At 55.3% G+C, this 27,378-nt stretch overlaps 2 protein-coding genes across 3 annotated transcripts; both read right to left on the bottom strand.

The window, feature by feature from the left end:
• Nucleotides 1-93: 93 nt before the first annotated feature.
• On the bottom strand, nt 94-18,582 carry RAB44 (RAB44, member RAS oncogene family). The gene is made up of 17 exons (XM_074528252.1): nt 18,497-18,582; nt 16,840-17,113; nt 16,241-16,355; nt 15,801-15,972; nt 15,415-15,558; nt 14,875-14,965; nt 14,660-14,755; nt 13,862-14,049; nt 12,462-12,510; nt 12,083-12,177; nt 11,212-11,606; nt 5,083-5,637; nt 4,245-4,326; nt 3,811-3,925; nt 2,444-2,545; nt 1,526-1,602; nt 94-1,067 (listed from the first exon to the last, which is right to left on the bottom strand). The coding sequence occupies exons 2-17, from the start codon at nt 17,047-17,049 to the stop codon at nt 980-982; spliced, it is 2,574 nt and encodes an 857-aa protein (XP_074384353.1). The 5' UTR covers nt 17,050-17,113; nt 18,497-18,582; the 3' UTR covers nt 94-979.
• A 2,979-nt stretch (nt 18,583-21,561) lies between these two features.
• CDKN1A (cyclin dependent kinase inhibitor 1A) lies at nt 21,562-26,434 on the bottom strand. Of its 2 annotated transcripts, none has more exons than XM_074528114.1 (3): nt 26,274-26,434; nt 23,443-23,859; nt 21,562-22,761 (listed from the first exon to the last, which is right to left on the bottom strand). In XM_074528114.1, the coding sequence occupies exons 1-3, from the start codon at nt 26,428-26,430 to the stop codon at nt 22,712-22,714; spliced, it is 624 nt and encodes a 207-aa protein (XP_074384215.1). In that variant the 5' UTR covers nt 26,431-26,434; the 3' UTR covers nt 21,562-22,711. The 2 variants fall into 2 exon arrangements, with proteins under 2 accessions (XP_074384215.1, XP_074384216.1); XM_074528115.1 differs by having other exon boundaries at nt 26,201-26,378.
• Nucleotides 26,435-27,378: the final 944 nt, after the last annotated feature.

The raw sequence follows: 27,378 nt of genomic DNA, 5'->3' as shown, positions 1-27,378 counted from the left end.
GCAAACTCTGCACATAAGCACAGTCTTTAAACACACCTGTTGAACTGCTGGGAATTTACATGGAACATATAAAATTATAAAACATAGCACTTGTATTCTTATTTATTTAGTCTGTATGTCTTTTTTTTCCCTGCAAAAATATAGTTCAATCAAGCTGTGAAAAGAGAAAAAAACCCCTTGAAATTGTGACGTGCTTATTTAGATTTTTCAAGCTGGATTTAAACAAATTCAGCACTTCACAAAGAGCAGAAGGGCAGGATGCAGCAGCTCATTCTTCTCTGCCCAGCCTGAAATTTGTTGCAATAATCCAGAATTCTGCTCTGGGGACAACACAATGAATGAAACCTCTTGCAAGCATTTATCTTCTTCTTACCCTGGATGTGCTCTTGGGGCTTTTGAATTTATTTTGAGCAAAATATTCAGTAGTTTCTGTCAAGCCCCATCACTGTTCACTTGCAGGATAAACCACGGAAGGGAAAAATTACCTTGTGTCATTGGAGAGATTTAAGTGCATTTAGAATATATTGAATATCTCATTGTTCCTGATCAAATCCAATCAGATTGCAAAGCCAGAGGAGAAATCCCCACAGCCCAGAGCACCAACAACACTAAACCCCCTTGGTTTACACACTTGGATGGCTTCAGGTTTTCAAATCTTCTCTCCCAAGGCTTGGGTTTACTCCCTGCTGCTTCCAGTATCATTGCAGCATCTCAGACCCAGCTGGGTTCCTTTTCTGCCTCTTTTCTTGGCCTGTTTTTGGTCTCCAAAAGAAAGTGGTAAAGTTCCCTGAGAAGTATTGTGGAGGGCTGGTGTGCTCTGGGGGAATGGCAGGGGGTCCCCACAGCAGCTTTTGCTCTCAGCATCCAAGGAAGATCAGTCAAGGAAGACACACAGGAAAAGAGAAGGTGTCCAAGGACTATTTTTATGCTTTTCTGGCTGTGGGTGCAGTTTCAGATCAGTGTGTGGGGTGTCTCTCCATCACCAGCAGCAGCTCTTTTTCTTCTGGGGTGCCTTTGGTACCTCTTCTGCTTTGTTTTTCAATTCGTCTTCACGAACTTTGAGCAACCTGAGAGAAAAGGAAGCAAATTAGCTGGGTATTCCCCTCATATTTTGTATTTCTGTGCTGTTTGTTTTGACAAGCCTTGGTACAAGAGGCTCAGCACAGCTGAAAGGAGTCAGGATCCTTCCAGTTCCATGTGATCCTAGAGCTGTGGATGCTGCTAAAAATTCCAACCTAAATCAAATCACAGACAGAACTTGTTTCAGTCAAGTCAGGGAGAAATCAGCAGCATCCCCAAGAGGGTTTCATTCACCTCCCTAGCAATGCTGGTTGTTCAGGAGACAAGTTAGGGCAGTGCTAAATGCTCATCCCAACATGAGCTTCCCTCAGTTTTCCCTGATATTTAGGCATGGAGTATCTGGTGACGGTGGCATCCAGTATTTGGAGTTCAAAAAATCAGGAAGGTGCTAGAAAAAAGCCAATTAAATTAAGGACAGGTGGAAAAATCCAAGTACATGGCTCACCTGGTGAAGCTGACGATGGACTCAAAGACGTTGTGGCCTGAGGCAGCGCTGCACTCATAAAACATGAGCTGGTGCTCCTGGAAAACAGAAACCCCCAGTAGAAATGTAATGTTCCTGCACTGGAATAGTTTAATGTGGGAATAAATAGCCATGGGACAGTCCCTGTCAAGGGGAAACAGGAGGGAATCAAGGAAACAAATAACTCAGTAACTTATTTACTGGAACATGAGGGTGAAATCCAGATTTTCTGGTTGCTACAACACCAGCTTTTAACACCAAGGGAAAGGATGACTGGGCAGACAGAAGAATTTGTGAGGCCTTCTGGTCATGGGAGCAAACACAGAGAGAGGCACAACTAGATGTTCCCAACTCTTTTGCTCCCTACAAGTTTGGGAAAAAAACCCATCCATCCCTCATCTCCATTAGCCAAACTAGCCCATGGATTCTGGCCCAAATCCCATAAGGTTTAAAATTAAATCAGTAAAGGTGAGATTCTTCTCATTCTCCTCATCTAATTTTTATTAGTCATCTATATATGAAGAGATTAATCAAATTGATCATTTCAGTATCTTTAAACCAGGCTAGTGCTCAGTGGGTTTATTATTTTTATGATGCTGGGAAGATACTCAGCACTTCACAGCAAACATAAGCAGAGCTGAAAATCTTTTAATTTACAAATCCAGTTCCATAAGCCAATTTACTGGGATGTTGCTGAGGCCAAATTAAAGTGACAAAGGGAAAGCAAGGCAGGGAAGGGTGAGAGACGGATTCAGAGAACATTTTGTCAACCCCTGATGCATGAGGGGTAAATTAAGGGCTTTCCCCTTTCTCCAGCTCTTGGGGTTGGTGGTGTTGATCCTTAGGTGTGGATCCTTAGGTGTCCCTGCCTCTCTTGTGTGGCTGTGCTTCACCACCTACCTTGGCCAGGCTTTCACCCTCCTTTGTAGGGACCTGTCTCTGGGCAGCACAGTCGGTTTTGTTGCCAAGAAGCAGAACAGCAACTCCATCCTCTGCTCCTTCCTGAGTGACAAAGAAGGGAAGATCAGAACAGCTTCAAAATCTTCCTTGAATCCCAGCTGGCCACACTCTACACATTTCCTGAAACACCATGACTGACACCCATGGATTTGGACTAAAATAAATTTGGTTCAACAGCATTTAAATTTTTTTTTCCCTTAAATCATCTGCCTGTGTCTATTAACATGACAGAGCACTGGATGAGTTACACTTGTAATGAATTCACTTTGTGCTCAACTGCAGCAGTCTCTGAAGGTGCTCTAGGTGGGATTTACAGGCACCAAGTGAGGCAATATCCTATTTTGTTTCACCATTTTTATCACTGGCTTTGTGTCAAATGGAAATGTCTGAAAAGAAGTTTTAATAGGCCTTGAATAATCTCCCATTCCCTAGGACTCAAAGTGGACTATTCTTGATGTAAAAACAATGTTTTCCATTCCTTTGCACTAGTTTTTAATTGTTTAAGAGTTGATCATTGTGAAAAATGCACATTTTATGATTGGCTTTTTGCAAATATTAAAATAAATATTATATGTGCAGTGTTAGAAAGTTATGGTTTATTAATTCTCTTCAGTGGTGCGTTAAATATTGTTTTAGGTTATAACATAATGTTGTAATAGAAACTATGCTATGTAAGATACTTTTTGCTAAAGAAAGAAGTGCCTTGCACCAAGATAGCCACAGGACACCTAAATTTTCAGAGAAAGAGAATTTATTGCCCCATTATCAAGGGAAACGAACTTCTTCCTGCCTCCTCACTCATTCAGAATGACGCCATTAGGATTAAGAGGAACAAGCTGACACTGACCAGACAGAATCCTGTGTTTGAATGGAATTTATGCATCATGTATGAGGTGAATGAATATGCAACAGCTTATTGTTTTTAAGCGTTAATCCTCTGTTAATGTGGGTCCTTTCTAGGGCTTATGCTGCCCAGAAAAGGTACCTGGACGGCCATAACTCTTTGTTTCTATTGCCTCGTATTGTCCTAATTCAAATTGCCCAAAATTTTTATTACTACAAGTTTATTGCTATTTTTATAACCATTTTCTTACTATTAAACGTTTAAAATTTTAAAAACAAGCCATTGGCCTTTTTCACACTACCAACAAATTACCCTGGGAAACACCGCCAGCATGTGAAAATCATTTGTATCTGCCTTAAATTCTCCACGGAAAATATTATTTTATAACGAAAGCAATGCAGAATACCCTTCCCAAAGGGCTTGGCCACTCCTGTCAGTGCCAGGAGCTTTTGACCGCCCCCACCTGGATGCAGCTGAGCCAGTAGCGCACGTCGGAGAAGGAGTACTCGGAGGTGATGTCGTACATCAGCACCACCCCGTCCGCCTTCCGGAAAAACTGCTTGGTCATGCTGCGGTACCTGCGGGCATTTGGGATCATCACCAGCACGCTCTAAGGAGGTTCTGCCTACGTGTGACGGGGAAATGTGGGAATGCACGTCTACAAATCAGGCAACCCCCAGATTTGGCTCCTGTCCTGATGGCAGGGGCCATAGGAACAGCCTGAGCGCCAGTTTTATCTTAATTACTTCCTTTATTATGCTTTATCAGATCACATACTGTACAGAGTCCCTCCTTGAGCAATCTCACCTTTGCTTAGCAAAGCAAAGGATACCAATTGCCCCTAAACTACAGGGGAAAAAACCCAGGCTGTCTCCTTAAGCAGCACCAGCACCTCACCTTTCCTGACCAGCTGAGTCCCACAGGCGCAGAGCAAAGCGCTTGTTATCCACGACGAGGTTTTTGATCTGGTAATCCAGTCCTAGAAAACACAAAAGAAAATGTTTTGACACTGCAGAGTTCTGCCCTGTGACAGAAGTTGGATGGAAAAGACACATGGTGCAGGGTGGTGTGAGGCTGCAGCTCCAGGGGTTGGTCCCAAGTGAGCCTTTGGCTTTTAGATGTTTAATCACTGGATTTTGGGAACGTCTGTCATCTGAATGGAATTTATGCATCATGTATGTGGTGTATGAATATGCAACAGATTATTGTTTTTAAGGGTTAATCCTCTGTTAACGTGGGTCCTTTTTCGGGCTTGTGCTGCCCAGAAAAAGGCACCTGGATGTCCATAACTCTTTGTTTTCTATTGTCTCATATTGTCCTGATCCAAATTGTCCAAAATTCTTATTACTCTAATTCTATTGCTATTTTTATAACCATTTTCTTACTATTAAACTTTTAAAATTTTAAAAGTGAAAAACCAGGATGGTGAAGAAACGGTGAAGAAATGGTGAAGAAATGGTGAAGAAATGGTGAAGAAATGGAGCGGAAAGGCAAAGCAGAGAGGAAAGCCCTGGGCCACTGCTGCTGGGAAGGACAAGCAGGAGCAGCATTTCCTGCCCATGAGCACCCAGGCGTGGGGACTTGGTGGTTCTGCTTGGCCCCTGGGGACTGCTTGTACAACACGCTTGGTGTGAGCTGTAACAGGCGTGTGGGGACCTCCAGCAGCTTGTGGGGTGGAGGAAAGGGAATTGCAGGGATCCAAGTGAGTTCTTGGAGGGGGCTGGAGGAGACCTACCCACAGTGGCCGTCAGATGGGGGTTGAAGGTGTCGGCGTGCAGGCGGTACAGGAACGACGTTTTGCCCACGTGGGAGTCCCCAACAAACAGCACATTGTACAGGTGCTCTGGGTCCAGGGCAGCTCTAGGACAACTCTGTGGAGCTGCCCCAGCTGCAGTCACAGCCCCTGGCTCTCCTGAGCTGGGCTCACCCTCCTGGCTCATTTTCTCACCAAACTCTCGCACCTTCTCTCGATGACCAACAGTGATGTCTTTGCTCTGTTCTCCCAAGAGCTGCCTTTGCCCCAGTGAGTTTTCTCTGAGGACCACCCCCAGCTGATCACTGCCAGCATCTCCTGGTCTCACTGCTTTGTGCAGTGGTGATGCTGGTGGCACCTCTTGCTTCAGATGCTCAGCAGCTCCAGCAGCCGTGTGCTCCGGTTCCCTCGTGGGTGGTGTCTCCCTCTCTGGCTGTTGGGTCACCTTGTGAGGCCTCCCCTCATGTCCCTGTGCTGAAACCTGCTCCTGAAGCTCCCTTTGGGCTGCCTGTCCCGGAGCACAAAGCCGCCACACATCTGGAATGAGAACATCCTCCTGCATCATCGTTTCCAGCTTTAGGGGGCTGAGTTGTGACAGCACCTCAGAGACCAGGGAGGCCAACTCAGCGTCATCATGGCCCTGGTTTAGTCCTAGACCCTGAGTTTTCACTCCATTCCTCACCCCTGCCTCCAGCCTCTCTCCCTGTGCCACTTCCAGACCGTGAGCTCCATCCAGAGGCTTCCCCTCTGCAGGAGCCCTCTCTCCCTGCAGTGATTCCTGAGCCTCCAGAATCTGCCCCTCAGGACCATTGCAGGATCCCAGTTTTGCCTCCAGACCAGAGCCCTCTGCAGCAGGGGCAGGCTCAGGACACAAAGCAGCCCCAGCTGGAGGGGGCACATCTGCAGCAGCAGCTCCTTCCCATGGCTTTGCAGGGGGAGATGCACCCAGAGCTGTCTCCAAACCTAGAGTCAGGCTCTGCTCCCCTTCCCGCAACCCAGCTACACCCAGAGGTGTCAGATCTGCCTCTGTGCTCCCTCCTGAGCCTGATTTGGGTATCTGCTGGTCTGTAAACAGCTGCACATCAGCATCAATGCTCTGGGCCTCCAGTGTGTGCAGCCTTCCAGCCTCCTCCTGTGGTCGTGCTCCTGCACCAGCCCCCTCTCCCTGTCGGCCTCCTGCTCCTTCTGGAGCAAGCACAGACTCCTGTGGCAGCCCATTCTCACCTTGTGCTTGTGCCCCACCCTCCTCTTCCTCCTCATTGTGAAGGGATCCTCTCCACTCCACCCATGGAGCTCCTGGGCTGAGACCCTCTGACAGCTGCAGATCTGCCTGAGCATCCTCTGCCTGCCCTTCCACTAACTCTGCTTTATCCTCCTGATCCATGGGCTGCACCCCTGGATCCACACTCCCTCCCTGCTCTGTCCCTGAGGATCCAGCCATGACCTGCAGATCTGCCTCTGTGCTTTCTCCTGAGGCTGATTTGAGCTCATCTCCCTCTGCAATCAGCTGCACATTGGCACCAGTGCTCTGATCTTCCACTGTGCCCAGGCTTTCAGCCTCCTCCACGGGCTGCACACCTGCATCTGTCCCCCTTCTCTGTCTGATGGTCACTCCAGACAGGTCAGGCACCAGCTCCTGCATCTGCCCACGCCCACCCTGTCCCTGTCCCTGTCCCTGTCCCTGTCCCTGTCCCTGTCCCTGTCCCTGTCCCACATCCCCCGCCCCATCCCTGGGCTGCACAGCTGCACAGTTCCCCCCTCCCTGGGGAGTTTCTGGGCTGGCAGTCACACACAGCTGAGTGTCTGTCCAGGAGTCCTCTGCCTCCCTTTCCACCACCTCTGCTTTATCTCCCTGATCCAGGGGCTGCACATCTGGGGCCACATCCGCTCCCTGCTCTGTCCCCATGGAGTCAGTGTGGATGAAGGGCTGCAGATCTGCCTCTGTGCTTTCTCCTGAGGCTGATTTGAGCTCATCTCCCTCTGCAATCAGCTGCACATTGGCACCAGTGCTCTGATCTTTCATTGTATCCAGGCTTTCAGGCTTTTCCTGTGCTTGCATGTCGTCATCAGCCTCCTCTCCTTGCCTGACCCCTGATCCCTGCAGATCAAGCTCAGGCTCGTGTGGCAGCTCATCCTCACCCTGTTCTTGTGCCTCATCATCCTTCCGCTGATTCTGAACATTTTTTTCAATTTCTTCTCCCCATGGGACTCCTGAACTGAGACTCTCTGACTGCTGCAGATCTTCCTGGACATCCTCTGCCTCACTTTCCAAAAACTCTTCTTTATCCTCCTGATCCAGAGGCTGCACATCTGAATCCACACTCCCTCCCTGCTCTCTCCATGAGGATCCAGCCATGAACTGCAGATCTGCCTCTGTGCTCTCTCCTGGGCTCACTCTGAGCTCATCCCCCTCTGCAATCAGCTGCACATTGGCACCACTGCTCTGCTCCTCAGCAGTGTCCAGGCTTTCAGCCTCCTCCTGTGCTTGCATGTCTTCATCAGCCCCCGCTCCCTGCCTGACCCCTGATCCCTGCAGATCAAGCTCAGGCTCGTGTGACAGCTCTTCCTCACCTGGTGCTTGTGCCCCATCCTCCTCCTCCTCCAGCTGAACAGCTCTGTCACCCTCTCCTCCCTGTGGGCCTTCTGGGCTGGGATCCTCATGGAACACCATCTCTTCCTGGGCATCCTCTGCCTGCCCTGCCACTAACTCTGCTTTATCCTCCTGATCCAGGGGCTGCACCTCTGGATCCAGTCTCTCTCCCTGCTCTGTCCATGAGGATCCAGCCTCACCCATGAGCTGCAGATCTGCCTCTGTGCTCCCTCCTGGGGTCAGTCTGAGCTCATCCCCCTCTGCAATCAGCTGCACATTGGCACCACTGCTCTGCTCCTCAGTAGTGTCCAGGCTTTCAGCCTCCTCCTGTGCTTGCATGTCTTCATCAGCCCCTCCTCTTTGCCTGACTCCTGGTCCATTCAGATCAAGCTCAGGCTCGTGTGGCAGCTCATCCTCACCCTGTCCTTGTGCCTCATCATCCTCCTCCTCTATCTGAACATTTCCAATTTCATCTCCTGGTGGGCCTACTGGGCTGAGACCCTCTGACAGCTGCAGATCTGCCTGGGCATCCTCTGCCTCCCCTTCCACTAACTCTGCTTTATCCTCCTGATCCATGGGCTGCACCTCTGGATCCACACTCCCTCCCTGCTCTGTCCATGAGGATCCAGCCTCACCCACAAACTGCAGATCTGCCTCTGTGCTCCCTCCTGGGGTCAATCTGAGCTCATCCCGCTCTGCAATCAGCTGCACATTGGCACCACTGCTCTGATCTTCCACTGTGCCCAGGCTTTCAGCCTCTTCCTGTGCTTGCATGTCTTCATCAGCCCCCACTCCCTGCCTGACCCCTGATCCCTGCAGATCAAGCTCAGGCTCCTGTGGCAGCTCATCCTCACCCTGTCCTTGTGCCTCATCATCCTTCCGCTGAATCTGAAGATGTTTTTCAATTTCTTCTCCCCGTGGGCCTCCTGGGCTGGGACCCTCATGGAACACTATCTCTTCCTGGGCATCCTCTGCCTCCCCTTCCACTAACTCTGCTTTGTCCCCCTGATCCATGGGCTGCACCTCTGGATCCACGCTCCCTCCCTGCTCTGTCCCTGAGGATGCAGCCTCACCCACGAGCGGCAGATCTGCCGTCACCTCTGCCAGTAGCTCCATCTTATCTTCCTGGACATCCTCTACTTCCATTTCCAAAATGTCTTCTTTATTCACCTGATCCAGGGGCTGCACCTCTGAATCCACACTCCCTCTTTGTTCTGTCCCTGAGGATCCAGCCATGAGCTGCAGATCTGCCTCTGTGCTCCCTCCTGGGCTCAGCCTGAGCTCATCCCCCTCTGCAATCAGCTGCACATTGGCACCACTGCTCTGCTCCTCAGTAGTGCCCAGGCTTTCAGCCTCCTCCTGTGCTTGCATGTCTTCATCACCTCCTTCACCATGCTCAACTCCTGATCCCTGCAGATCAAGCTCAGGCTTGTGTGACAGCTCTTCCTCACCTGGTGCTTGTGCCCCATCCTCCTCCTCCTCCAGCTGAACAGCTCTGTCACCCTCTCCTCCCTGTGGGCCTGCTGGGCTGGGACCCTCATGGAACACCATCTCTTCCTGGGCATCCTCTGCCTGCCCTGCCACTAACTCTGCTTTATCCTCCTGATCCAGGGGCTGCACCTCTGGATCCACACTCCCTCCCTGCTCTGTCCATGAGGATCCAGCCTCACCCATGAGCTGCAGATCTGCCTCTGTGCTCCCTCCTGGGGTCAGTCTGAGCTCATCCCCCTCTGCAATCAGCAGCACATTGGCACCACTGCTCTGATCTTCCACTGTGCCCAGGCTTTCAGCCTTTTCCTGTGCTTGCATGTCTTCATCAGCCCCCGCTCCCTGCCTGACCCCTGATCCCTGCAGATCAAGCTCAGGCTCGTGTGGCAACTCACCCTCACCCTGTCCTTGTGCTCCATCTTCTTCTTCCTCCAGCTGAGCAGCTCTGTCACTCTCCCCTCCCCACGGAGCCCCTGGGCTGGGACCTTCATGGAACACCATATCTTCCTGGACATCCTCTGCCTTCCTTTCCAAAAACTCTTCATTATCCTCCTGATCCAGGGGCTGCACCTCTGGATCCAGTCTCTCTCCCTGCTCTGTCCCTGAGGATCCAGCCATGAACTGCAGATCTGCCTCTGTGCTCCCTCCTGGGCTGACTCTGAGCTCATCCCCCTCTGCAATCAGCTGCACATTGGCACCACTGCTCTGCTCCTCAGCAGTGCCCAGGCTTTCAGCATTCTCCCTCAGCTCTAGCCCTGCACCAGCCCCCTCTCCCTGACCCAAGATCGCCTCACTGGGATGAGGCACTGGCTGGTGTGGCTCACCCTGTCCTTCTGCCCCATCCTCTTCCTCATTCTCTGGGAGCTGAGCAGCTCTTTCCCCCTTCCCTCCCTGGGGGTTTTCTGGGCTGGGACCCCCAGAGAGCTGCAGATCTGCCTCCAGCAGTGCCTGGGACGTACCTGGGAACAGCCCACAGCAGTCTGGGCTGCCCACAGGTGTTTCTGCAGGGGAGGGACCCTCACTGTGCACTGCAGCAGCCCCCATTTCTTCTCCCAGCCCTGCCTCTGGTTTATCCTTCTCCAGCTGCACACCTGCATCCTCACCCCCTCCCTGCTGTGTCCCTGAGGATCCAGCCTCACTCCAGACCTGCAGATCTGCCCCCACCTCTGCCAGCAGCTCCGTGTTGGTGCTGCTGGGGGCCTCCATCAGTCCCACATCTGTTCCCCCTCCTCCCTGCCCGTGGGAGGATGGCACAGCTGCTGCCACTGGCTCCAGAGCACCCACGCTCCCTCTCCACCCTGCACCTCCCCTGGCACACTCACCCTGCAGCTGCTGCCCTGCCTCCCTGGGCTCTGCTTCCTCCACCTCCTCTTCCTCGCTCCCTGCACGCTCAGCCCGGGCTGGCAGCACCTCCAGCACTTTGGAGTCCATGGTCTCTCCCTGGGGCTGCACCTCCGTCCTGGCACGCTCCTCATCCAGCACTCCTGGGCCTGGAGCCACTCTCACCTCAGGGACACCTTCCCCATGGGCTGCTCCCCCTTGGTGGGATGGGGGCTGTGGCTCCAGGTGCTCTCCCAGCTCCCTTTCCAGTTTCCCAGAGAGCTCCAATGCAGGGTCAGCCTGTTCCTGCAGCTCTGTGCCCAGGGCCTGCACACCCAGTGTCTTCCCTGGCTGCTGCTCATCCCTGGCAAGGCCCTGTCCCACTGCCACACCTTCCTGCCCAGCCTCAGCTGGCCCCAGACCTGCCTCCAAATCTTCCCTCTGGCTTCTCTCCACCTCCTCAGCTTCTCCCAGGAGCTGTGGTTTTGCCCAAGCCGTTGTTTCCTGCAGCCACCCTGCTCCCTCCACCTCCATCAGCACCTGCTCTGCTGCCTCCACACTCTCTCCCAGATGCTCAGCCTCATTCAGCACCATCTCCTCCTCACCATCTCCCTTTCCTGGCAGGAATAACATCCTCTGTGCCTCCTCTGGGCTCTCTCCCTGCTCTGCCCCTGCCTCCTGAGCTGTGCAGTGCCCGGCTCCTGCAGACCCACCAGCCTGTGTCACATCCAGAGCACGAAGCCCAGCTGTGCCTGGTCCCTCCTGCAGGTCTCCTTCCAGCAGCTCACGGTGGATGTGGCCAGGGAGGGTCTCCTGCAGGACCCCAGGGGTTGTTTCATGGGTTGTTGCTGCCTCTGGCCCCGTGTGGGGCTCAGCATTGTCCCAGGGGTGCCAGGCAGTGTCTGCCAGGGCAGGGGGTGCACCCAGAGCCTGTGCCTTCAGATGCTTGCTCAGAGCTGCTATTGCATCATTCATCTCTCTTAGCAAAGAGCTTTGGTCAGAGGCACCTTCCTCTTTCAAGGGTTCTGGGAAGGGATCCTCTTCTGCAGAGCTTGCTTTCCGTGGGGCTCCTGAAAGGTTTGTTTCTGCTGGCAGCATTTCCCAAACCCTGAAAAAGGCAAAAAATGGGGGCAATGAACCAGCTCCCAGGTCAGGCTCCAGCTCCCTCCCATCCCCAGTCGCTCCCTGAGGGTTTCTGATCTTCATCCTCACCCCATCCCTCTCCAAACCTGATTTTATTTCCCCCCATTGCACTCAGAGCTCACACAGGCAGCAATGGGGACAGGGGAATGGGGGATGCACACACAGGCAGGCAGACCCAGGGCTGCATCCTGGCCCCTTCCCAGCACCCATATTGACATTATCAGACAGGAAAAGACAACTCTCAGCCAGGCACAGCCAGTTCCTGAGCCAAGGGAGTGATGAGCTGAGTGAAGGGATGGGAGCTCCAGGTGAGAGATGAGTGGGTGGGAGAGGAGTGCTGAAAGGACAAATCTCATTGTTTGCCTGGGGAGGGTGGAGGGAGCAAAGCCCAGGGCTCAGCCCCAGCTCGCAGACCCCAGGGGCACACAGGGGACTCCTTACACTTGGTGGGAGCTCTTGGCTTTGCTCTCGCTGCTCTGGGATCCCAGCCTGATCCGCATCTCGGAGCGGAACTTCTCGCTCTTCCCAGGACTCAGCTGCAGGAAACGGGGTGGGAGGAGGAGAGAAAAAACACATGGTGAGGGAGAATATCCACCTGAAACAATGTGACAGGTATCGAGCTGTACGCACTCAAAATCTTGGGGATACCAGAATTAAGGTGCTGCACCCCCTCCCTTCCCAAACGTCTGCACCAGCCCCGTTTGAGAGATTTTAGGGGAGGCAGTGCTGCAGGTGCTGCCTGTGCTCTTGAGCTCCTCAGCAGTCCCAAACAGAACAGCACAAGGTCCTTGTCCTGTCCCCACACACCCAGCTGAAGTACCTGTGGGGACAATGGCACCACGATGGGCAACTCTGCCACCACTCTGTCCCTGCAAACACAGAGCACAAGGGTCAAAATGGGAACTCCATCCCCTCCACCACATCCACCCAGCACCAGGGCTGTCAGGGCAGGTCAGCAAAACCCAGAATCCTTGGATCAGTCCTGTTGAGCCCTCCTGGGTGAAGGACACCTGTCACAGACATCTTTTATGAAAAATCCTTTCCTTAGGATTTTTCCTCCTGAGAAGCTGAGAGGCCTCAAGAACAAAATGTAAACAATTATTATCTGCTGCTGTGGAATGCAACAGATGGATCTTTGATTAGCCCATGTTAGATGTTTCTAATTAATGGCCAACCACAGCCTAGCTGGCTCGGACAGAGAGTCTGAGACAGAGACTTTGTTATTATTCTTTCCTATTCTATTCTTAGCCAGCCTTCTGATGAAATCCTTTCTTCTATTCTTTTAGTATAGTTTTAATATGATATATATAATAAAATAATAAATCAAGCCTTGTGAAACATGGAGTCAGATCCTCATCTCTTCCCTCATCCTGGGACCCCCGTGAACACGGCCACAGACACCCACACCTCTCTGGCATTGCCCTGCAGGCACACATTCATGGTGCTGATATTCCTGCTTTTTCCTCTGATGCTTTGCACACCAAGCCACGATTAACCTGCACCATGGGAAGCATTGAAGCACTGGAGCACTGTGATGCCTGAGGTCCATCCAACTCATTCCCCATCCAGGAAGAAACGTGTCAGGACTCAGCACATCCCTCCGGGTGTCCAAAGTTGCTGAGGACCCCAGGGGCTCGGAGACCCTGGCACAGCCCAGAGCACCTGGGGATTTGATTGTGACCCCTGGAGCAAATTGCCAACTTTGTATGAGGACCTGAAAGTCACAGAAGTTTGAATAGTGTAATAATAAAATGATCACAGGGTAAAAATGTAGATTTTAGGAATTTTGGTATGGGGATTAGGGGGACAAGATGGAGGAACTTGGGCATGTCCAGCCTTTCTTCTTGTTCTTCTTGTTCTCCATTTTCTGCAGTGATGTTGGCACTTTGAGATTGGTTTGGAGTAGAAGTGCACTGTCTAACATAGGTGATAGGTATTGGGAATTAAGTGTAAATATGTTATATGTAGTTTGTAGTATAAAAGGACAACACAGAGTGCCTGTGGCTGCCCTGCTGAGCAGATCTCGGCTGGGCAGAAAGAAAATTTTATAGATAAGAATTAATAAACAACTTCAAGACCGAACAGTGAAGAGTCCAGACTCGTTCTTCAGTTGAACAGAGACATCCTGCACATCTCAGGGCAGCAATTAACAACCAGAAACCCGAGAGAAATGATGTCTGTGGGGACACACAAGTGACACACTGTCACTCAGCCACTCACCCGGGCTCCCCCATGTGCTCCCAGGCCACTGTCGCCCTCATGGTCCTCAGGTGGCCCTGGGTGTGCTGCAGCTGCTGGTGCAGGTGCTGCAGGTGCTGCTGCAGGGCCCGGTTGCTCTCCTGCAGCTGCTGGTTCTCTGTGCTGGTCGCTTGCTGGGAGCTCTGGAGGCTGTGGCAGCGCCGCTCCAGCTGTGGGATGGCAACCAGGACACTCAGAGAACAAAAATCCCCAAAATAATTCATAACAACCTCCTCTAGAGCAGGGCTGAATTTTACACACCCCCTTTCCCTGGGCATCCCCACCCACATCTTCCCTGGGCTGGACAAATGCCCCATGTGAAGAATTTGCCCAGTTTGATCCCTGTGGCCATGATAACCAAATGCATATACAGTGATGTTTAAATCCAAGCCAAAATTGACTGGATTTAGAGACACGAGTGCAGTTTGGGAGTTTTGGCAGTTGGGATCATGAAAGCTCACAAACAGGTAGGGAAGAAAGGAGAAAGCAGATGTGAATAATCTCACAGGTTTCAAAATCCTTTACAGGCTAAGGAGAAATTAGGTTGTGCTGTGAAAGAGGCCTGCTCTGAGTTTGTGCAGTTGCACCTACACGGAAATGCAATTTCTTGTGTCCTCTGGGGATGGAGGGAGGTCAGGGATGGGGTGTAGATGGTTCTGTGTGACAACCTGCAGCAAGAGCTGGTGGGGACACACCAGAACAGGCTGTGCAGTACCGAGGGGTTGTTACAGCACAGCCCAGAGACCCCTGACTCACAAAGGGGGTTTGGGGGCAGCCCACCTCCATCTGCGCCGTGACCAAGCGCTGCACCTCCCTCTCGCTGGCATCCAGCACCCGCTGCAGCTCCTCGCCCTGCTGCCGGCTCCGGGCCATGCTCTGGTGGCACAAGGACACTGGCACCCTCTGACCACCCCCTGGCAGCTGCCCAGGGGTTCGGGGTGCTGGGCACCCCCAGGGCAGGGACAGCAGGGGGACAGGAGGCGATGGGCACGCACCTGCTGCTGCAGCCGCAGCTGCTCCTGCTGGATCTGCTGCTCCAGGGTCTCGCAGAGCTGCTGCACGTCCTTGTCGTGCTCGGCCACACGCCTGCGGTGACAGCAGGGACGGGCAGGGGGGTGAGACCCCGCTCCGGGACCCCACAGTGCCCTCGGAGCCTCGGGGTGCCGGGCTGGGTTTGCCCGAGGGTGTGCCCAGCACGGAGTGTCCGGCAGTCCGTCCGGCCCTTTCGCCATCGCTTCCGTGACTGTAGAGGGAGCCCGACCCCAAACATTGGCAAAACCTCTGCTCCGGCCGCTGGCGGAGATGCTGAAGGCATCCAGGTTCCTCCACACGGCTGGGGTGGCCCTCCAGGGCCCCATCCCTGTCCCATCCCCGTTCACTGTCCTGGGGTGACTCACTTGTTCAGAGTCAGCTCCAAAGCCTCCTTCTCACTCCTGGTTTCTTGGATGCGCTGCCTCATCCTGGCCAGGAATCCCTCCAGGTCCCATCCCCATCCCTCCTGTCCCACCCCTGTTCGCTATCCTGGGGTGACTCACCTGTTCAGGGTCAGCTCCAGAGCCTCCTTCTCGCTCCTGGTTTCTCGGATGCGCTGCCTCATCCTGGCCAGGAATCCCTCCAGGTTGTCCAGCAGCTGGGGCTCATCCTGCCGGAGCTTCACCCAGAGCTGCCAGATCTCCTGTCTGCAGGGACAGGGGTGTTTTGGGGTGAGCATCCCCCCAGAACCCCAAATCCAGGCCAGCTGAGTTATTTAACTCACACTTTTTGAGGTGTGAGAGCTCTGGGCTCGCTGTGACCCTGCTCCTGTGCAAAGGCACTTCCACAGCATTTCTGAGCCCCCTGCCCGTGTGGGGATCTCCTGCCCCAGGCTTTCCCCCTCTATCCATCCTGCAGGACACCCAGGGGTGCCAAGCAGGGCACTCACTCTTCAGAGGGGTTTTCTGTGCCCAGCTGCTCCATGAAGGCTCTGAAGTGCCTGCTCTCCTCGCTGTCCCCCCCTTCCAGCACCGGGCTGGGCAGCACCAGCCTCACCCTCCGCGATGCCGTCTTCCTCCTCCGGTGCTCCCTGGCAGCGTTTTGGGAGCTCAGGAACTGCCCTGCTGACAGATACCCCAAATCCTCAGTGCCCAGCAGGGCACCAGCAGAGCCCAAACCCCAACATTTCCCTCTTCGTGGCCTCAACCAAGCGGTTCAGCACAGCAGGACCCCGCTCTTGGTGAGGCAAGGGCTGAGAGCTGGTCAAGCGGACAATTCATGCCCATCAATCGTTTTATAGATAAGAATTAATAAATGCTGTGCCACACAGCAAAGGCAGCACCTCAGATCCCCCAGGAGAGCCCTGGGACCAGCCCAGGCTGCACTTACGGAGCCCGGCCGTGAATTCCTCTGTGCCCAAGCGCCCGGTGCCAGCAGCATCCAGCCCATCGAACACCAGCTCCAGCTCCTCCCTGCTGCACGGCAAACCTTCCTGCTGCAGCTTCTAAAACCAAAGCAAATCAGGGTAAAACCCACCTGTCACAGCATCTCCAGTGACCCTGGAGCCCAGGGCACAGCCCCATCTGTGACCATGTTCACAAGGTCTTAGGATGAGGGAATAGATGTAGATCTAGATCTGACTCCATATTTCAGAAGGCTTGATTTATTATTTTAAGGTATATATTACATTAAAAGTACAGTAAAAGAATAGAAGAAAAGGTTTTCTCGGAAGGCTCGCTAAGCTAAGAATAGAAAAGAATGAATTACAAAGGTTTGTGGCTCGGACAGAGAGCGAGTCAGCTGTGCCATAATTTGGCCATTAATTACAAACAAGCACATGAGACCAATCACAGATGCACCTGCTGCATTCCATGGCAGCAGATAACTATTATTCACATTTTGTCCCCGAGGCCTCTCAGCTTCTCAGGAGGAAAAAAATCCCAAGGAAAGGATTTACATGAAAAGATGTCTGTGACAGCCATCCTCACCTGCATGTCCGAGCGGGTGACAACTCCCGCCTGCTCCGTGTCCCTGGTGCTGAGCAGCTGCTGCACCCTCTGCACTATCTCAGATGCCCATGGAGGCTCCTCACTGGGGCTGGGTGCTGGTGCTGGGGCCTGCCCAGGGCTCTCCTGCAGCTGCTTGCGCCGGCTGGAGCCCAAGCGCCGGCCCTTGGCGCCCGCCCGGCGCTCGGACATGGCCTGGCCTGGCCTGGAGGGGACACTCGGCCTGCCCTGCCCTCCTGGGCACCTCTGCTCCAGCCTGGTGGGACACAGCAGAGAGAGACAGAGCTGGAAATTCATTGTGCTGCTGCCAAGGCCCAAACCTCGATTGCTGAGGAGAGTTTGGCAATAGGAAGGGAAGGGGAGCCCTTATCTCTGATTGCACGGCACAAATGGAGCCTGGAACTGCAGCACAACAGCTGCTCCTGCCAGCCCTGCCAGGGGCTCCCAGCCCAGCTCCCACCTGCTGAACACTCCTGCCACCAGCCAAGCACCCATCCCAAATGTCCCCAAACCTTTCCCAGGGAAATCCCTTCCCTGGCTGTGGGGGATGCACAGGGCACAAGGGTCACCCAGGAGGTGACACAGCCAGGAAGTGACACCAGCAAAGGAGCAGCCAAGGTGATGCTGGAGGTCTGAGCAAGACGTGCTGGTCACAGCTGCCTTCTCAGAGCTCAGCAGCTCCTTTTGAAATCCTCCCCCAGTTTTCACAGCCGTGAGTCACCTCCGGGCAGAGGCAGGAGCCCTCGGCAGGTTTCCACCACGCTGCTGCTCTCCCAGGCTCATGGGGCCTGAGCTGGGGACCCCAGTGCCCTGTCCCCAGCCTGGGTGAGTGGCAGTGTCACCAAGAGTCCCCATGCCATCCCCAAGAGTGTGGCAAAGCTGAAACTGCGAGAGAAGGAAACCACAGCCATGGGGAGCGGTGACGCAGAGCCGGGGCTGTGCTGGCTCTGGCTGAGCCCAGCTCTCCCCTCCCAGCCTGGGGGCACAGCAGCTCCTCCAGCCCTCTGCCCCCTCCCTTTGCCATGAGAAACAGATCCTGCTACATCCCAGTGTGCATCAGGAATGGGAACAGAGCCCAAAACCAGCCCCAAGCCATTAAAGCAAGAAGAGGGTGTTGTGGAGTTGCTGGAGTCCCACAGGACCAGAAACAGCCTTGTGGTGGCCCCAGCCTCTAATACAGCAGAAGTGGGAGCTCTGGGGGGCAGCAGGGTTGTTTAAGGCATGGAGAAGCCCCTGGTTCCTGCTCCAGCTCCAGGAGAGGTGAGCTGAGCCCACAGCATGATGGAGGCACTGAACGAGCAGGGGGATGGGATGGGGTGGGATGGGGTGGGATGGGATGGGATGGGATGGGATGGGATGGGATGGGATGGGATGGGATGGGATGGGATGGGATGGGATGGGAATTGTGCCCCCCCCAGCCAAGCAGGGCCCCCCATGGCATCCCCAGCTCCATGTCCTGCCTCCCTCCACAGCACCCTGTGCTGCTCCCAGCCGTCAGAAAGGAACCCCGGCCACAGCCCCTCACAGGCAGCAGGAAAAACCCCCTTGGATCACCAACAGCAAGAAAAAACCCTAATTTCCCTCAGTTTTCTCATTCTTAAGGTGATGCCCAAGCCATCCCTGGAGCAGCAGGACTTACCCTCCCGACAGGGATGCTCAGAGTGGGGCACAGGCCCAGGGGCTCCCAGCTCAGAGGGACGGAGCTGCCTCTGCTCTCATCTCTTACTCAAGGCACCTTCCGCTCTGGGTGACACCAACTGCCGGTGCTCTCAGTTTCCTGTTTGCTGCCTTGCAGTGGGGTGAGGGAAGGAGCCATCCAGAAGGTCACGGTGTCCCCAGAGTGCCCAGGTCCCAAGGCAGCTCTGCAGAGGCACTGCCAGTGCCATCAGGAAGGGCAGCAAAGTCCCCATCCTTTCCTGGTTTGCCATGTCTGGGGCTGGGAGGTGTTTGGAGTGGGGGGAAGAACAGCAGACAAACAATGTTATTTCAAAAAATGTTATTTTAAGACTCCTAATAACCCAAAATATAAAATTTTCTATAGCCTCCTGTAGTAAACCCCTCAGGCTCATTTAGCCTCCAGATTATAATATCCCGTCAAAGACAGAACAACCTGAAAATCCCCCCCCCCCCCCCCGTGGAGGCTCTTTGCCCCCAGAATTTGAAGATGTCCCCCTTGTGCTGTTCTCTGATGGTTTTTTTAGACTCCTGCTTGAATTATAGACTTGGCTTTAAACCCACTATCTGATCATGGGCTGCAGCCACTCTGCCCCATGAGGGGCAGATGGACCACAGGCATTTTTCCTGCTCTTTAACTGCAAAACATGAAGAGAACACAGGCAGGAGGAAACTCTGTTATCTCTACAACATAACTTGAACAAACATTCCCTGGCCCACAGCAGAGCCCAGGCTCCCAGGGCAGGAGCTGTGGGCAGGGAGCTGATGCCTGTCTTAGTTTGGAAAGCCAGGTGTCTGCTAAGGAAAGCAGGAGCCTCCCCTGAAATGGAGAATGTAAACCCTCCCCACCCCTCTGAATTGCTATAAATTTTAAATTAAGGGACTCTCAGGCAAAAATATGGGAGAGGAAATAACAGTTCTTTAATAGGGAAGAAAATAAAAGGATAAAATAAACAATGCAGGAAACCAAACCAACACTGACAGAGTCAGAACCCAACCTGACACCCTGTGGGTCAGGCTGTTGGCAGCAGTCCCATTGGAATTGTGGCTCAGCCCTCCTGCAGTGCCAGGGCTGGTTCTGCTGGAGCAGGGATCCTGGAGAAAGGTGCAGTCTCTGCCTCTGAAGATCCAGGGGAAGAAGAGGCAGCTGCTGTTCCTCTGGGCAATCCAGTGCAGAAGCTGTGCTGGTGTTCCAGAATCTCCAGATTATATCTGGGTAGGAATGCTTGGCTCCTCCCTCTGGGCTCACATCTCCCAATGGGATGCTGTAGCTCTTATCAGTCATGCAGGGACATTCAATAGCTGTTATCAGCAGTGTTCCCTCCCAGTGATTGTGATCATTCAAAGAGAGAGATAAGGCAAACTGCTCACTTGAGAAAAGATAATCTGCCATATAGATGGTAACAGAAAACATCTTGCCTGGCAATCTGGAGCAATGCCCCAACTCTCTCTGCACCTAAACAGGTGAAATCCCTCCCTGGGAACCATCCACACGCTGCTCATTTGGTGTTTAGCCTAACAGATGAGCTGCCAGCTCAGGTCCATCTGCTCCATCAGGGCCAGCTAAAGCTCAGCTGGTTCTTCTCCACACTCTGGGCAAAGCTGCTGCTGCTCACCCCAAACTGAAGCATCCCCTCGGTCAGGCTGGGGGGCTCAGTGTCCCCTCACCCTCCAACCCTCTGCAGTGTTTGCTGCTGCACAGAAAGGCTGGATTTTGGTTTTCCCCAAGGATTTGAGGAGAAAATTTTCCCTTTTGAAGGGAAAACCCTAAATATCCCTGGGAGAGCTTGATTTGTGCCTTCTGCCCAGCAAGGCTCTGGCATGGTGCTCCCAGTGGATCGGCAAAGGGCACAGCCCAGGGGGAGGGCACAGCCCAGGAGGAAGGGCACGATCCAACTCCAAGGAGATGCTGGAAGGTGCCAGTGAGAAGGAATTGAATATGGGCAAGGTAAGGGAAGCACCTGAGCCTCTCTCTGTGAGGGTTTGACCCTCAGCATCCTTGCTCGGTGCACGGAGTAGCAAACACAGCCTGGGCTGAGAGTGGGAGGTTTCCATCCTTTCCCCAGCTGCCATCACTGCTTTGTGTCCCAAAGCTGGGGGGACACAGTCCTGGGGTGCCCCAGGGACTCAGAGCTCAGCCCTGCAGAGCCCAGCCTGGCTGTCCCCAGAGCCACAAACACAGACAAGGGGGTTCACTGATTTATTTCTCATTGCCTTCCTTGCTCCTGCTCCTGGCAAACGGGAGGTGACAGCAGAGGGGAGCTCCCGGCAGCAGCCAGGGGGGTTTGGAAGGACTGACGTAAGGGGAAAGATTACAGGGGCTAAATCTGTAGGGTTTGACTCAGCAGCAGCTCAAAGGCTGAGTGTGTGTCAAGGGTCTGCAAGGAGGTCACCCCTTGCTCCAGGGACAGGCAGAGGCTTTAGGGATCCTCAGCTGAGCAATGACATGAGGTTGTCATTGTTATCAGCTTTCTTTTCATCTGGATCCTCTGCAAATCTGGGCATTTCTCACATTAACCAGAACCTGAGTGTGCATCCAAGCCTTGCCAAAGGAAGCAGCCAGTGGTAGAGACATCCCTGATGCCCCTGGGATCTCAGTGGAAATGCCACCAGCAATGCCACCACATGCTCTTGTGTCCCCATCCCACAGCGTGGGTCCCCCTTGTGGGCCCCCAGCACCCTTTAAAGGCACAGGGAGGGGAGCAGCTTGCCCGTGGCTAATGGCCACATGCTGAGGGTTAGGGGGAACAGGGTCACAGTGGGGCAGGGGAATGATGGGGGCAACAGAGGAGCCACAGGGACACCCCACACAGGTGGCTCTGGCTTCTGCTGGGGACATGGAGGCAGCACCAGACCACGGTCCCCAGGGAATGGGTCAAGCACAGAGGTTGTGGCAAGGCTTTGTCCCTCTCAGCCCACCCAAAGGCAGATCCCAGCTCAGGGCTGCACCCCCAGCGGGATCCCCAGCCCCTGGAACATCCCCTCCCTCAGCCAGGCCCTGCTCCCATCACCCACATTAACCAGAACGCCTTTGCACAGAGGCATTCAGTGTTTATTCAGGCAAAAGAGTTAACACTTACAGACAAACAGGGATTCCCCCTCTCCCCACATAACTTCATGGGATTATTTTAAATATAAATAAACATTTAATGCTGGGAGCTTGGCAGCTTCACCCACAGCAAAGTGCATGGTGGTGCAAGGTGGGAGATCAACCCTGTCCCTTTTCTTCCTGGGACCATCTTGCACCAGTTTCCAGAGTCCAAATCCAGCAGAGCAGCAGATGAACTCCATGAAAGTGCCAAGATCTGACAGTGTTGAGTCCCTCAGGGACTCATCCTTCAGTTTTGGAACTGAGCAGCCTCTGCTCCAGGCCATCCTTGGTCCCAGAGCAGAGCCAGTGAGGGTCCTCTCCCCACCAGCCCCAAAGGAGAAAAAGTCCAGGAGAACAAGCTACAATTCCTTATTTCAGCATCATCCCTACTACTGAGCAGGACTTCCTCTTAGAGGAACCCAGCAGAGGCAGAGCAGGGACTGCCCAGCCTGGTGTCAGTGTTGGGGCAGGCAGGGGCACGGGGGCAAGCAGCACCACTCAACAAGCCAACAGCAGGGTGAGAAGGTGGGATTTGGGGCCAGCAGAGTGCAGGGGATCCCAAAGCCTCCCGTTGGTCCCCATGGCTGCTCCCAGGGAAGGTTTGTCCAGGGAACAGCTCCCTCTGCCCAGCCTGGGAAGGAGCAGCCTCCACCTCACTCTGCTCCCACACGGACAATGCTCAGCCCATCCTGCTGGGACAGAGGGCACCCCCTGTGCCAGGGCTCCACAACCCACACCGGTGACATTTCTTAAAGATATCTGGTGCCACCAGGTGGTTGGGACACAAGTGTCCCCTAGGACCGGCCCCGAGGCAGGGGACAGACGACGGCAGGACAGCAGGACAGCACAAGGACGGTGTGTGGACCCACAGGCACAGGGCACTTCTGCAGGCAGGGCAGCTCCTTCATCCCACCAGGTCCATCTCAGTCCTCCTCCAGCCCCACCATGGGGCTCCTCCTCTACATTGCACACAGTGAAGGTCCCTCAGGACCCCAGAGCAAGTCATAAATAGGGAACTACAGATCTACATGGCTACAGGAGAGCACAGCACAGCTCAGGGTGGGGAGCCACGCTCCTGCTGGCAGCGGGTCACGGCTGGGGCCGGGCAGGGACGATCCTCCTCTTGGCACTGTAGAAGTCTGGAAGGAAGAAGGAAAGGGTTGGAAAGGGCAGAAGAGGGAGGTGTCCCCAGGGAGGCACCCCGAGCCCAGCCCAGGTGGGTTTCACCCTGAAGCCCCCATGCAAAGCTGCTGGAGAGCAGAGCTGTGAATCTGCATCGCCTCCGCTCTTTGTCTCTGCTGCAGTTCTGCTCCAGGCCCTGACCATGGAGCACAGGATGAAATTTCTCACTGTGAGGGAAGTGAGACACTGGCACAGGCTGCCCAGGGAGGTTCTGGGTGCCCCAGCCCTGGAAGTATTCAAAGGCAGGTTGGATAAAGGCTTTGAGCAACCTGGGCTAGTGGGAGGTGCTCCTGCCCATGGGATCTTGAAGATCTTTAAAGTCCATTCCAACCCCTTAATATTCTGTGATTCTATGGCTGGGTCAGGCCATTGGAACTGAAGGTGATGAATTTGGGGGCATCTTCAGCTACAAAACCCACAGGCCCAATGCCAGTCCCCAGCAGCCAATAGGCAACAGCTGGGGGCCTTTTTCCCTTTGGAAGACAGGCTCTGCTTCCCTAGGAGAGATCCAGGGAGGGTGGGACCCCTCCCCATGCCCAAGAGCCAGGCAGGGCTCTGGCACCCAAGCCCCCTCTGGCTGTCCCTGCCATGACAATGCCACCAAGCCCCCAAGGAGTGACACCAACCCCAACACTCACCTTTGATTGTGGTCTGCCCACGTTTCAAGCCCTGCAGGGAACCAGCCCTGCAAACCTTGGAGCTCTGCTGAGCCTCCTCGGGGCAAACCCTGCCAACACCACGCTCCTTGGGGGGGACCCTGTGGGCCAGGGAGCTCCTGCTGTCACTGCTGATGACAGCCCTGACCAGGCTGTGAACCTCTTTTGGTGCCTGCTCAGCCACCAGCATCCTCTCCCACTTGAAGGGCCCTTCCAAGGGAGTCTCTGTCTCAAAGTTGAAGTTCCAGCGCTGCTGAGCTTCTTCCAGCTGCTGCTTCATCTGGTCCTCAAAGGCCTGCTGGAGCTGCTCGTGGTCCACGGGGCCAAAGAGGTTCCTGCAGGCCTTGCTGCTGCAGGGGCTCTGCCCAGCCCTGCTCTGGGACAGCGGCATCGTGGCGGCTGCGGGGAAAGCAGAGCGAGTTACGGTGAGAGGAGCACACACAGGGCAAAGCAAGGCAGCCAAGGTGGGCTGGGTCTGCACTGAGGCAGCCCAGAGGGGACTGACACATCTGGATTCTGATTCTGGAGATTTTAGCAAAGGCTTGAGCACAGCTGAGGTCAGACACAGCTCAGCGCGAGACAGGAGGTGGGGAAGGAGCAGATTCAACATTCCCTGCTCCCCCTCCAGCAGGCAAAGCCCTGCCAGGTCAGAGCATCCAGCACCTCACTCTCCACCCACAACACCCTCGGCGTGCCAGCCTCAGGGGCACAGCTGGATGATGCTCCCCTGGTCCCCAACCTGCTCATCCCCACCTCCACGCAGGCAAGGGCAAGTTGGCACACGGGCAAGTGAAGCAACAGGATGTTTTTCTGGCCAGTTTCTTCATTTCAAGAACTCAGACCCGGTGGTAAGGAAACCTTCAAGCAGCTGCAAGAACATGCCACAAGCTTGACCACTTTGTTAACCACCCTCCTTATCTGCAAGGAGCTGTTGGGTAACCAGAAACAAGACCTTGTTTGTTTTTTTTCAAATCGGTGCCAAAAGCCTTGACCTTCCCAGAAAGTGACAAAGCCTTTCCATCCGAGGAGAACTTCCCCTGACACACATGTGGGGATAATGGACCCCTCACTACACCCCACTTTATGAGGAACCTCGACATAGAATCAGAATTGTTTAGGTTGGAAAACACCTACAAGATCATCGAGTCCAGCTGATAAGAGTCAGCACTGCTCTGGGATTTGAGTTTTCAGAGCTAAGGCTTGCCCTCGCTGCAACAGCCACACTCATTAAATCAGCTTTAAAGAGGAAGATTCACAGCTCCCATTTCCCAACTAATCTGGGACTCTCAAGGCCAGGCCACAAAAGATCCTCCCCATCCCCAAACTTCCCCAAGAAGCAACTTCTCAGCCCCTTGCAGGGAAGATTTCTCCCTAAACTCAGCACCTGCAGCCCCTTTGGATTGCCAGTGCCACACTGTCTTCCCCACATTCCACCCTTGAAATGTGCAAGAAACAACTGAATGTAGCACCCAGAGCCCTGGTCTAGCTGACAGTCAGATTTTGGACTCGAGGACCTTGGAGGTCTCTGCAAAAAGGTGAATTTTCCAGCCTTAATGATTCAGTGATCCTATTACCAGGCATGTCACCAACCCAGTGTGCCAGTGGGCAGTGGGGGGTGCCCAGCCCGGGGCTGGGGGGCCACATTCAGCCCCTGTGCTCAGACCCAGCCCCCCGAGTAAAAATAGCAATCCAGCTTCCTATCTCCGGGCAGTGAGAGCGCACAGACAGGGGTGACCTCACTGCCAGGCAAGTCCCAGCATGTCCAGGCAAGCCCGGGCAGGTGGTGGGAGGGGGACACGTTCTGTCATCATGGCCAGACACCCCCGGCCGCGTCACGAGCCCATGTCCCCATTCCCAGGTCACCGACACCACTCAGGTACCACCCTGGAGCCTCGAGATAACGCCCTGGCCCTGACTCACGGCTGCAGATAATTTCCTTGCCAAGCTCCAGCCCTGCTCCAGCTGCAGGTGTGGGCCAAAGCCACCAGCGAGGCAGGGACCGGCACCGGCGCCGGGTCATCGTCCCCTCCCACGGGGCTGGTGCCGCTTCCAGCGCCCTCTGCCCGGCCCCGGAGCGAACCCCGAGACTGGGGCGAGGGAGCGGCAGGTGCACGGCCCCGTTAAACCCTGCCAGCCGAGCTGGGCGATGAGAGCAGCCCTGGGGACACCGAGTGGGGCTGCACAGCCGCCTGCGACAGCCAGGACCAGTCCCACCAGTTTGGGCAAGGCTGGGCGAGCAGGAGGGGCTGGGGGCACCCGCATCCGGGAGCGGCTGAAGCCGCTGATCCCGCGCGGTTCGTGACACCGATGGCGCCGGGGGGCTGGCACGGGGGTGGCCGGGACCCGCGGGATGCTCGGCGGTGGCACCGCGCCCGCACCGTGCCCTGCACCGCACCCTGCACGGCACCGGGCACCGCACCGCGCCCCGCACCGCCGCCACCGGGGGGCGAGCGTGACCCAGCCCGGGGGCTCCGGATCCCCGGGGGGCTCCGCTCCGCACCGCCACCGCCACCCCCGGGCACCGCCACCCTCGGGCACCGCCAACCCCCGGGCACCGCCAGTCCCCGGGCACCGCCAGTCCCCGGGCACCGCCAGCCCCCGGCACCGTCACCCTCAGCACCGGGCGCGGCCCCGCTCTCTCCCAGCGCCGGGCACACGGCTCCAGGCGGTGCTGTCCCCGCTACGGCGTTTCCCCCGCTCCAGGCACCGGCGCTCCACGGGGAAAGCGGCGCTCGCTCACCCTCCTTCCCTCCCTGGGCAGCGCAGGAGCGGAGCCGCCCGGCCCGGCCGTGCCCAGTCCCGCCCGCACTCACCGCCGGCTCCGCGCGTCTGCCCGAGCTGGGCGCCACCCCCGCCTTTTAAGAGGGCGGCGAGGGCGGGGATGAGCCGGGCCCGGCGTCGCCCGGGATTTCCCTCCCGCGCCGCCCCGCCCCGGAGCGACCGCGCTCTGCGTGTGCATCCTCCCCCCATCGCCCTTTCCTCTCCCATCCCGGTTCCCGGGAATGTTGCGGTGCCAAGGGAGACCCGGCCATGCCAGGACCGTGGGCACCGGGACCCCCTTGCTAGGGACGGCGGGGATACAGGGGCCCTCCGCCTTGGGGAGTGTTGGACGCCCCTATAGCAGGAGATGGAGGGACCCCCACCAGGGGATAGGGGGAAGCCCTTCCTAGGTGGGTGCAGGGACCCGGCATCAGGAACCAGAGGGAAACCCCAGCCAGGAGATACAGGGCTCTCCTCCCTGGGAGGTGCAGGGATCTCCCCCATCAGGGAACACAGGGACCCCTTCCCATGAGGAAATGCAGAGATTCCCTTCCTAAAGGGGTCAGGCGACAGGGAGATGCCCCTGAGAGATGCAGAGATCTTGTTGAGGGTACCAGGAGCTCCTTGCAGTAGATCCAGGTGCCACATTCCAGCCAGGACACACAGGAATTCACCCAGCTCCAAGAGGGTCTTGTCCTGCCCAGGCTGTCCCACCCACCTGGCACTGCAGGAAGGAGATTCATGGGTTAAGGAGGGGGTGGCTCAGCCCCCTGGGTGCCAACCTGAGAACCACACGGTGATCATTCTCCCCTGGGTGCCACCCTGAGAACCACACGGTGATCATTCTCCCCTGGGTGCCAACCTGAGAACCACACGGTGATGCTCCTCCCCTGGGCCCCAGGCATTGCCCAACCCATCCCAGGCCGCCCCCGGCCTCTCCAGCAGGATTGTCTCCCCCAGGCCTGGCTCTGCTCCACCAGCTGAGCCCCAGCACCCACCGTGGGTGGAAAAAAGTGTTCGGAGCAGGATCTGCTGCTCTGAGTCCTGCAGATGTCCAGGCAGGGATGAGGAACAAGTCTGTGCATGTCCTGCAGGAACCTGCAGCAAGGATTCGAGGGGATCTGTGGCTCAGGTGGAAAATGCATCCAAGGGAAGCTG

The sequence above is a fragment of the Zonotrichia albicollis genome, chromosome 28, assembly GCF_047830755.1.
Source record: "Zonotrichia albicollis isolate bZonAlb1 chromosome 28, bZonAlb1.hap1, whole genome shotgun sequence".
Taxonomy (NCBI): Eukaryota; Metazoa; Chordata; class Aves; order Passeriformes; family Passerellidae; genus Zonotrichia; species Zonotrichia albicollis.
This window is presented reverse-complemented; position numbering and strand designations above follow the sequence as displayed.

Bases quoted from the DNA above. Each gene is read 5' to 3' on its own strand.
- RAB44 (XM_074528252.1), bottom strand. From the start codon at position 17,049: ATGTCCGAGCGCCGGGCGGGCGCCAAGGGCCGGCGCTTGGGCTCCAGC. The intron at 16,356-16,839 runs GTGAGGATGGCT...CTTTGGTTTTAG, and splicing joins TCACCCGCTCGGACATGCAG to AAGCTGCAGCAGGAAGGTTT. The intron at 5,638-11,211 runs GTGGGTCTGCAG...TTCTCATTCCAG, and splicing joins TCTGGATGTGACACAGGCTG to ATGTGTGGCGGCTTTGTGCT.
- CDKN1A (XM_074528114.1), bottom strand. From the start codon at position 26,430: ATGGGGGGAGGATGCACACGCAGAGCGCGGTCGCTCCGGGGCGGGGCG. The intron at 23,860-26,273 runs GTGAGTGCGGGC...CTTTCCCCGCAG, and splicing joins GCAGACGCGCGGAGCCGGCG to CCGCCACGATGCCGCTGTCC. The intron at 22,762-23,442 runs GTGAGTGTTGGG...TCTTCCTTCCAG, and splicing joins TGGGCAGACCACAATCAAAG to ACTTCTACAGTGCCAAGAGG.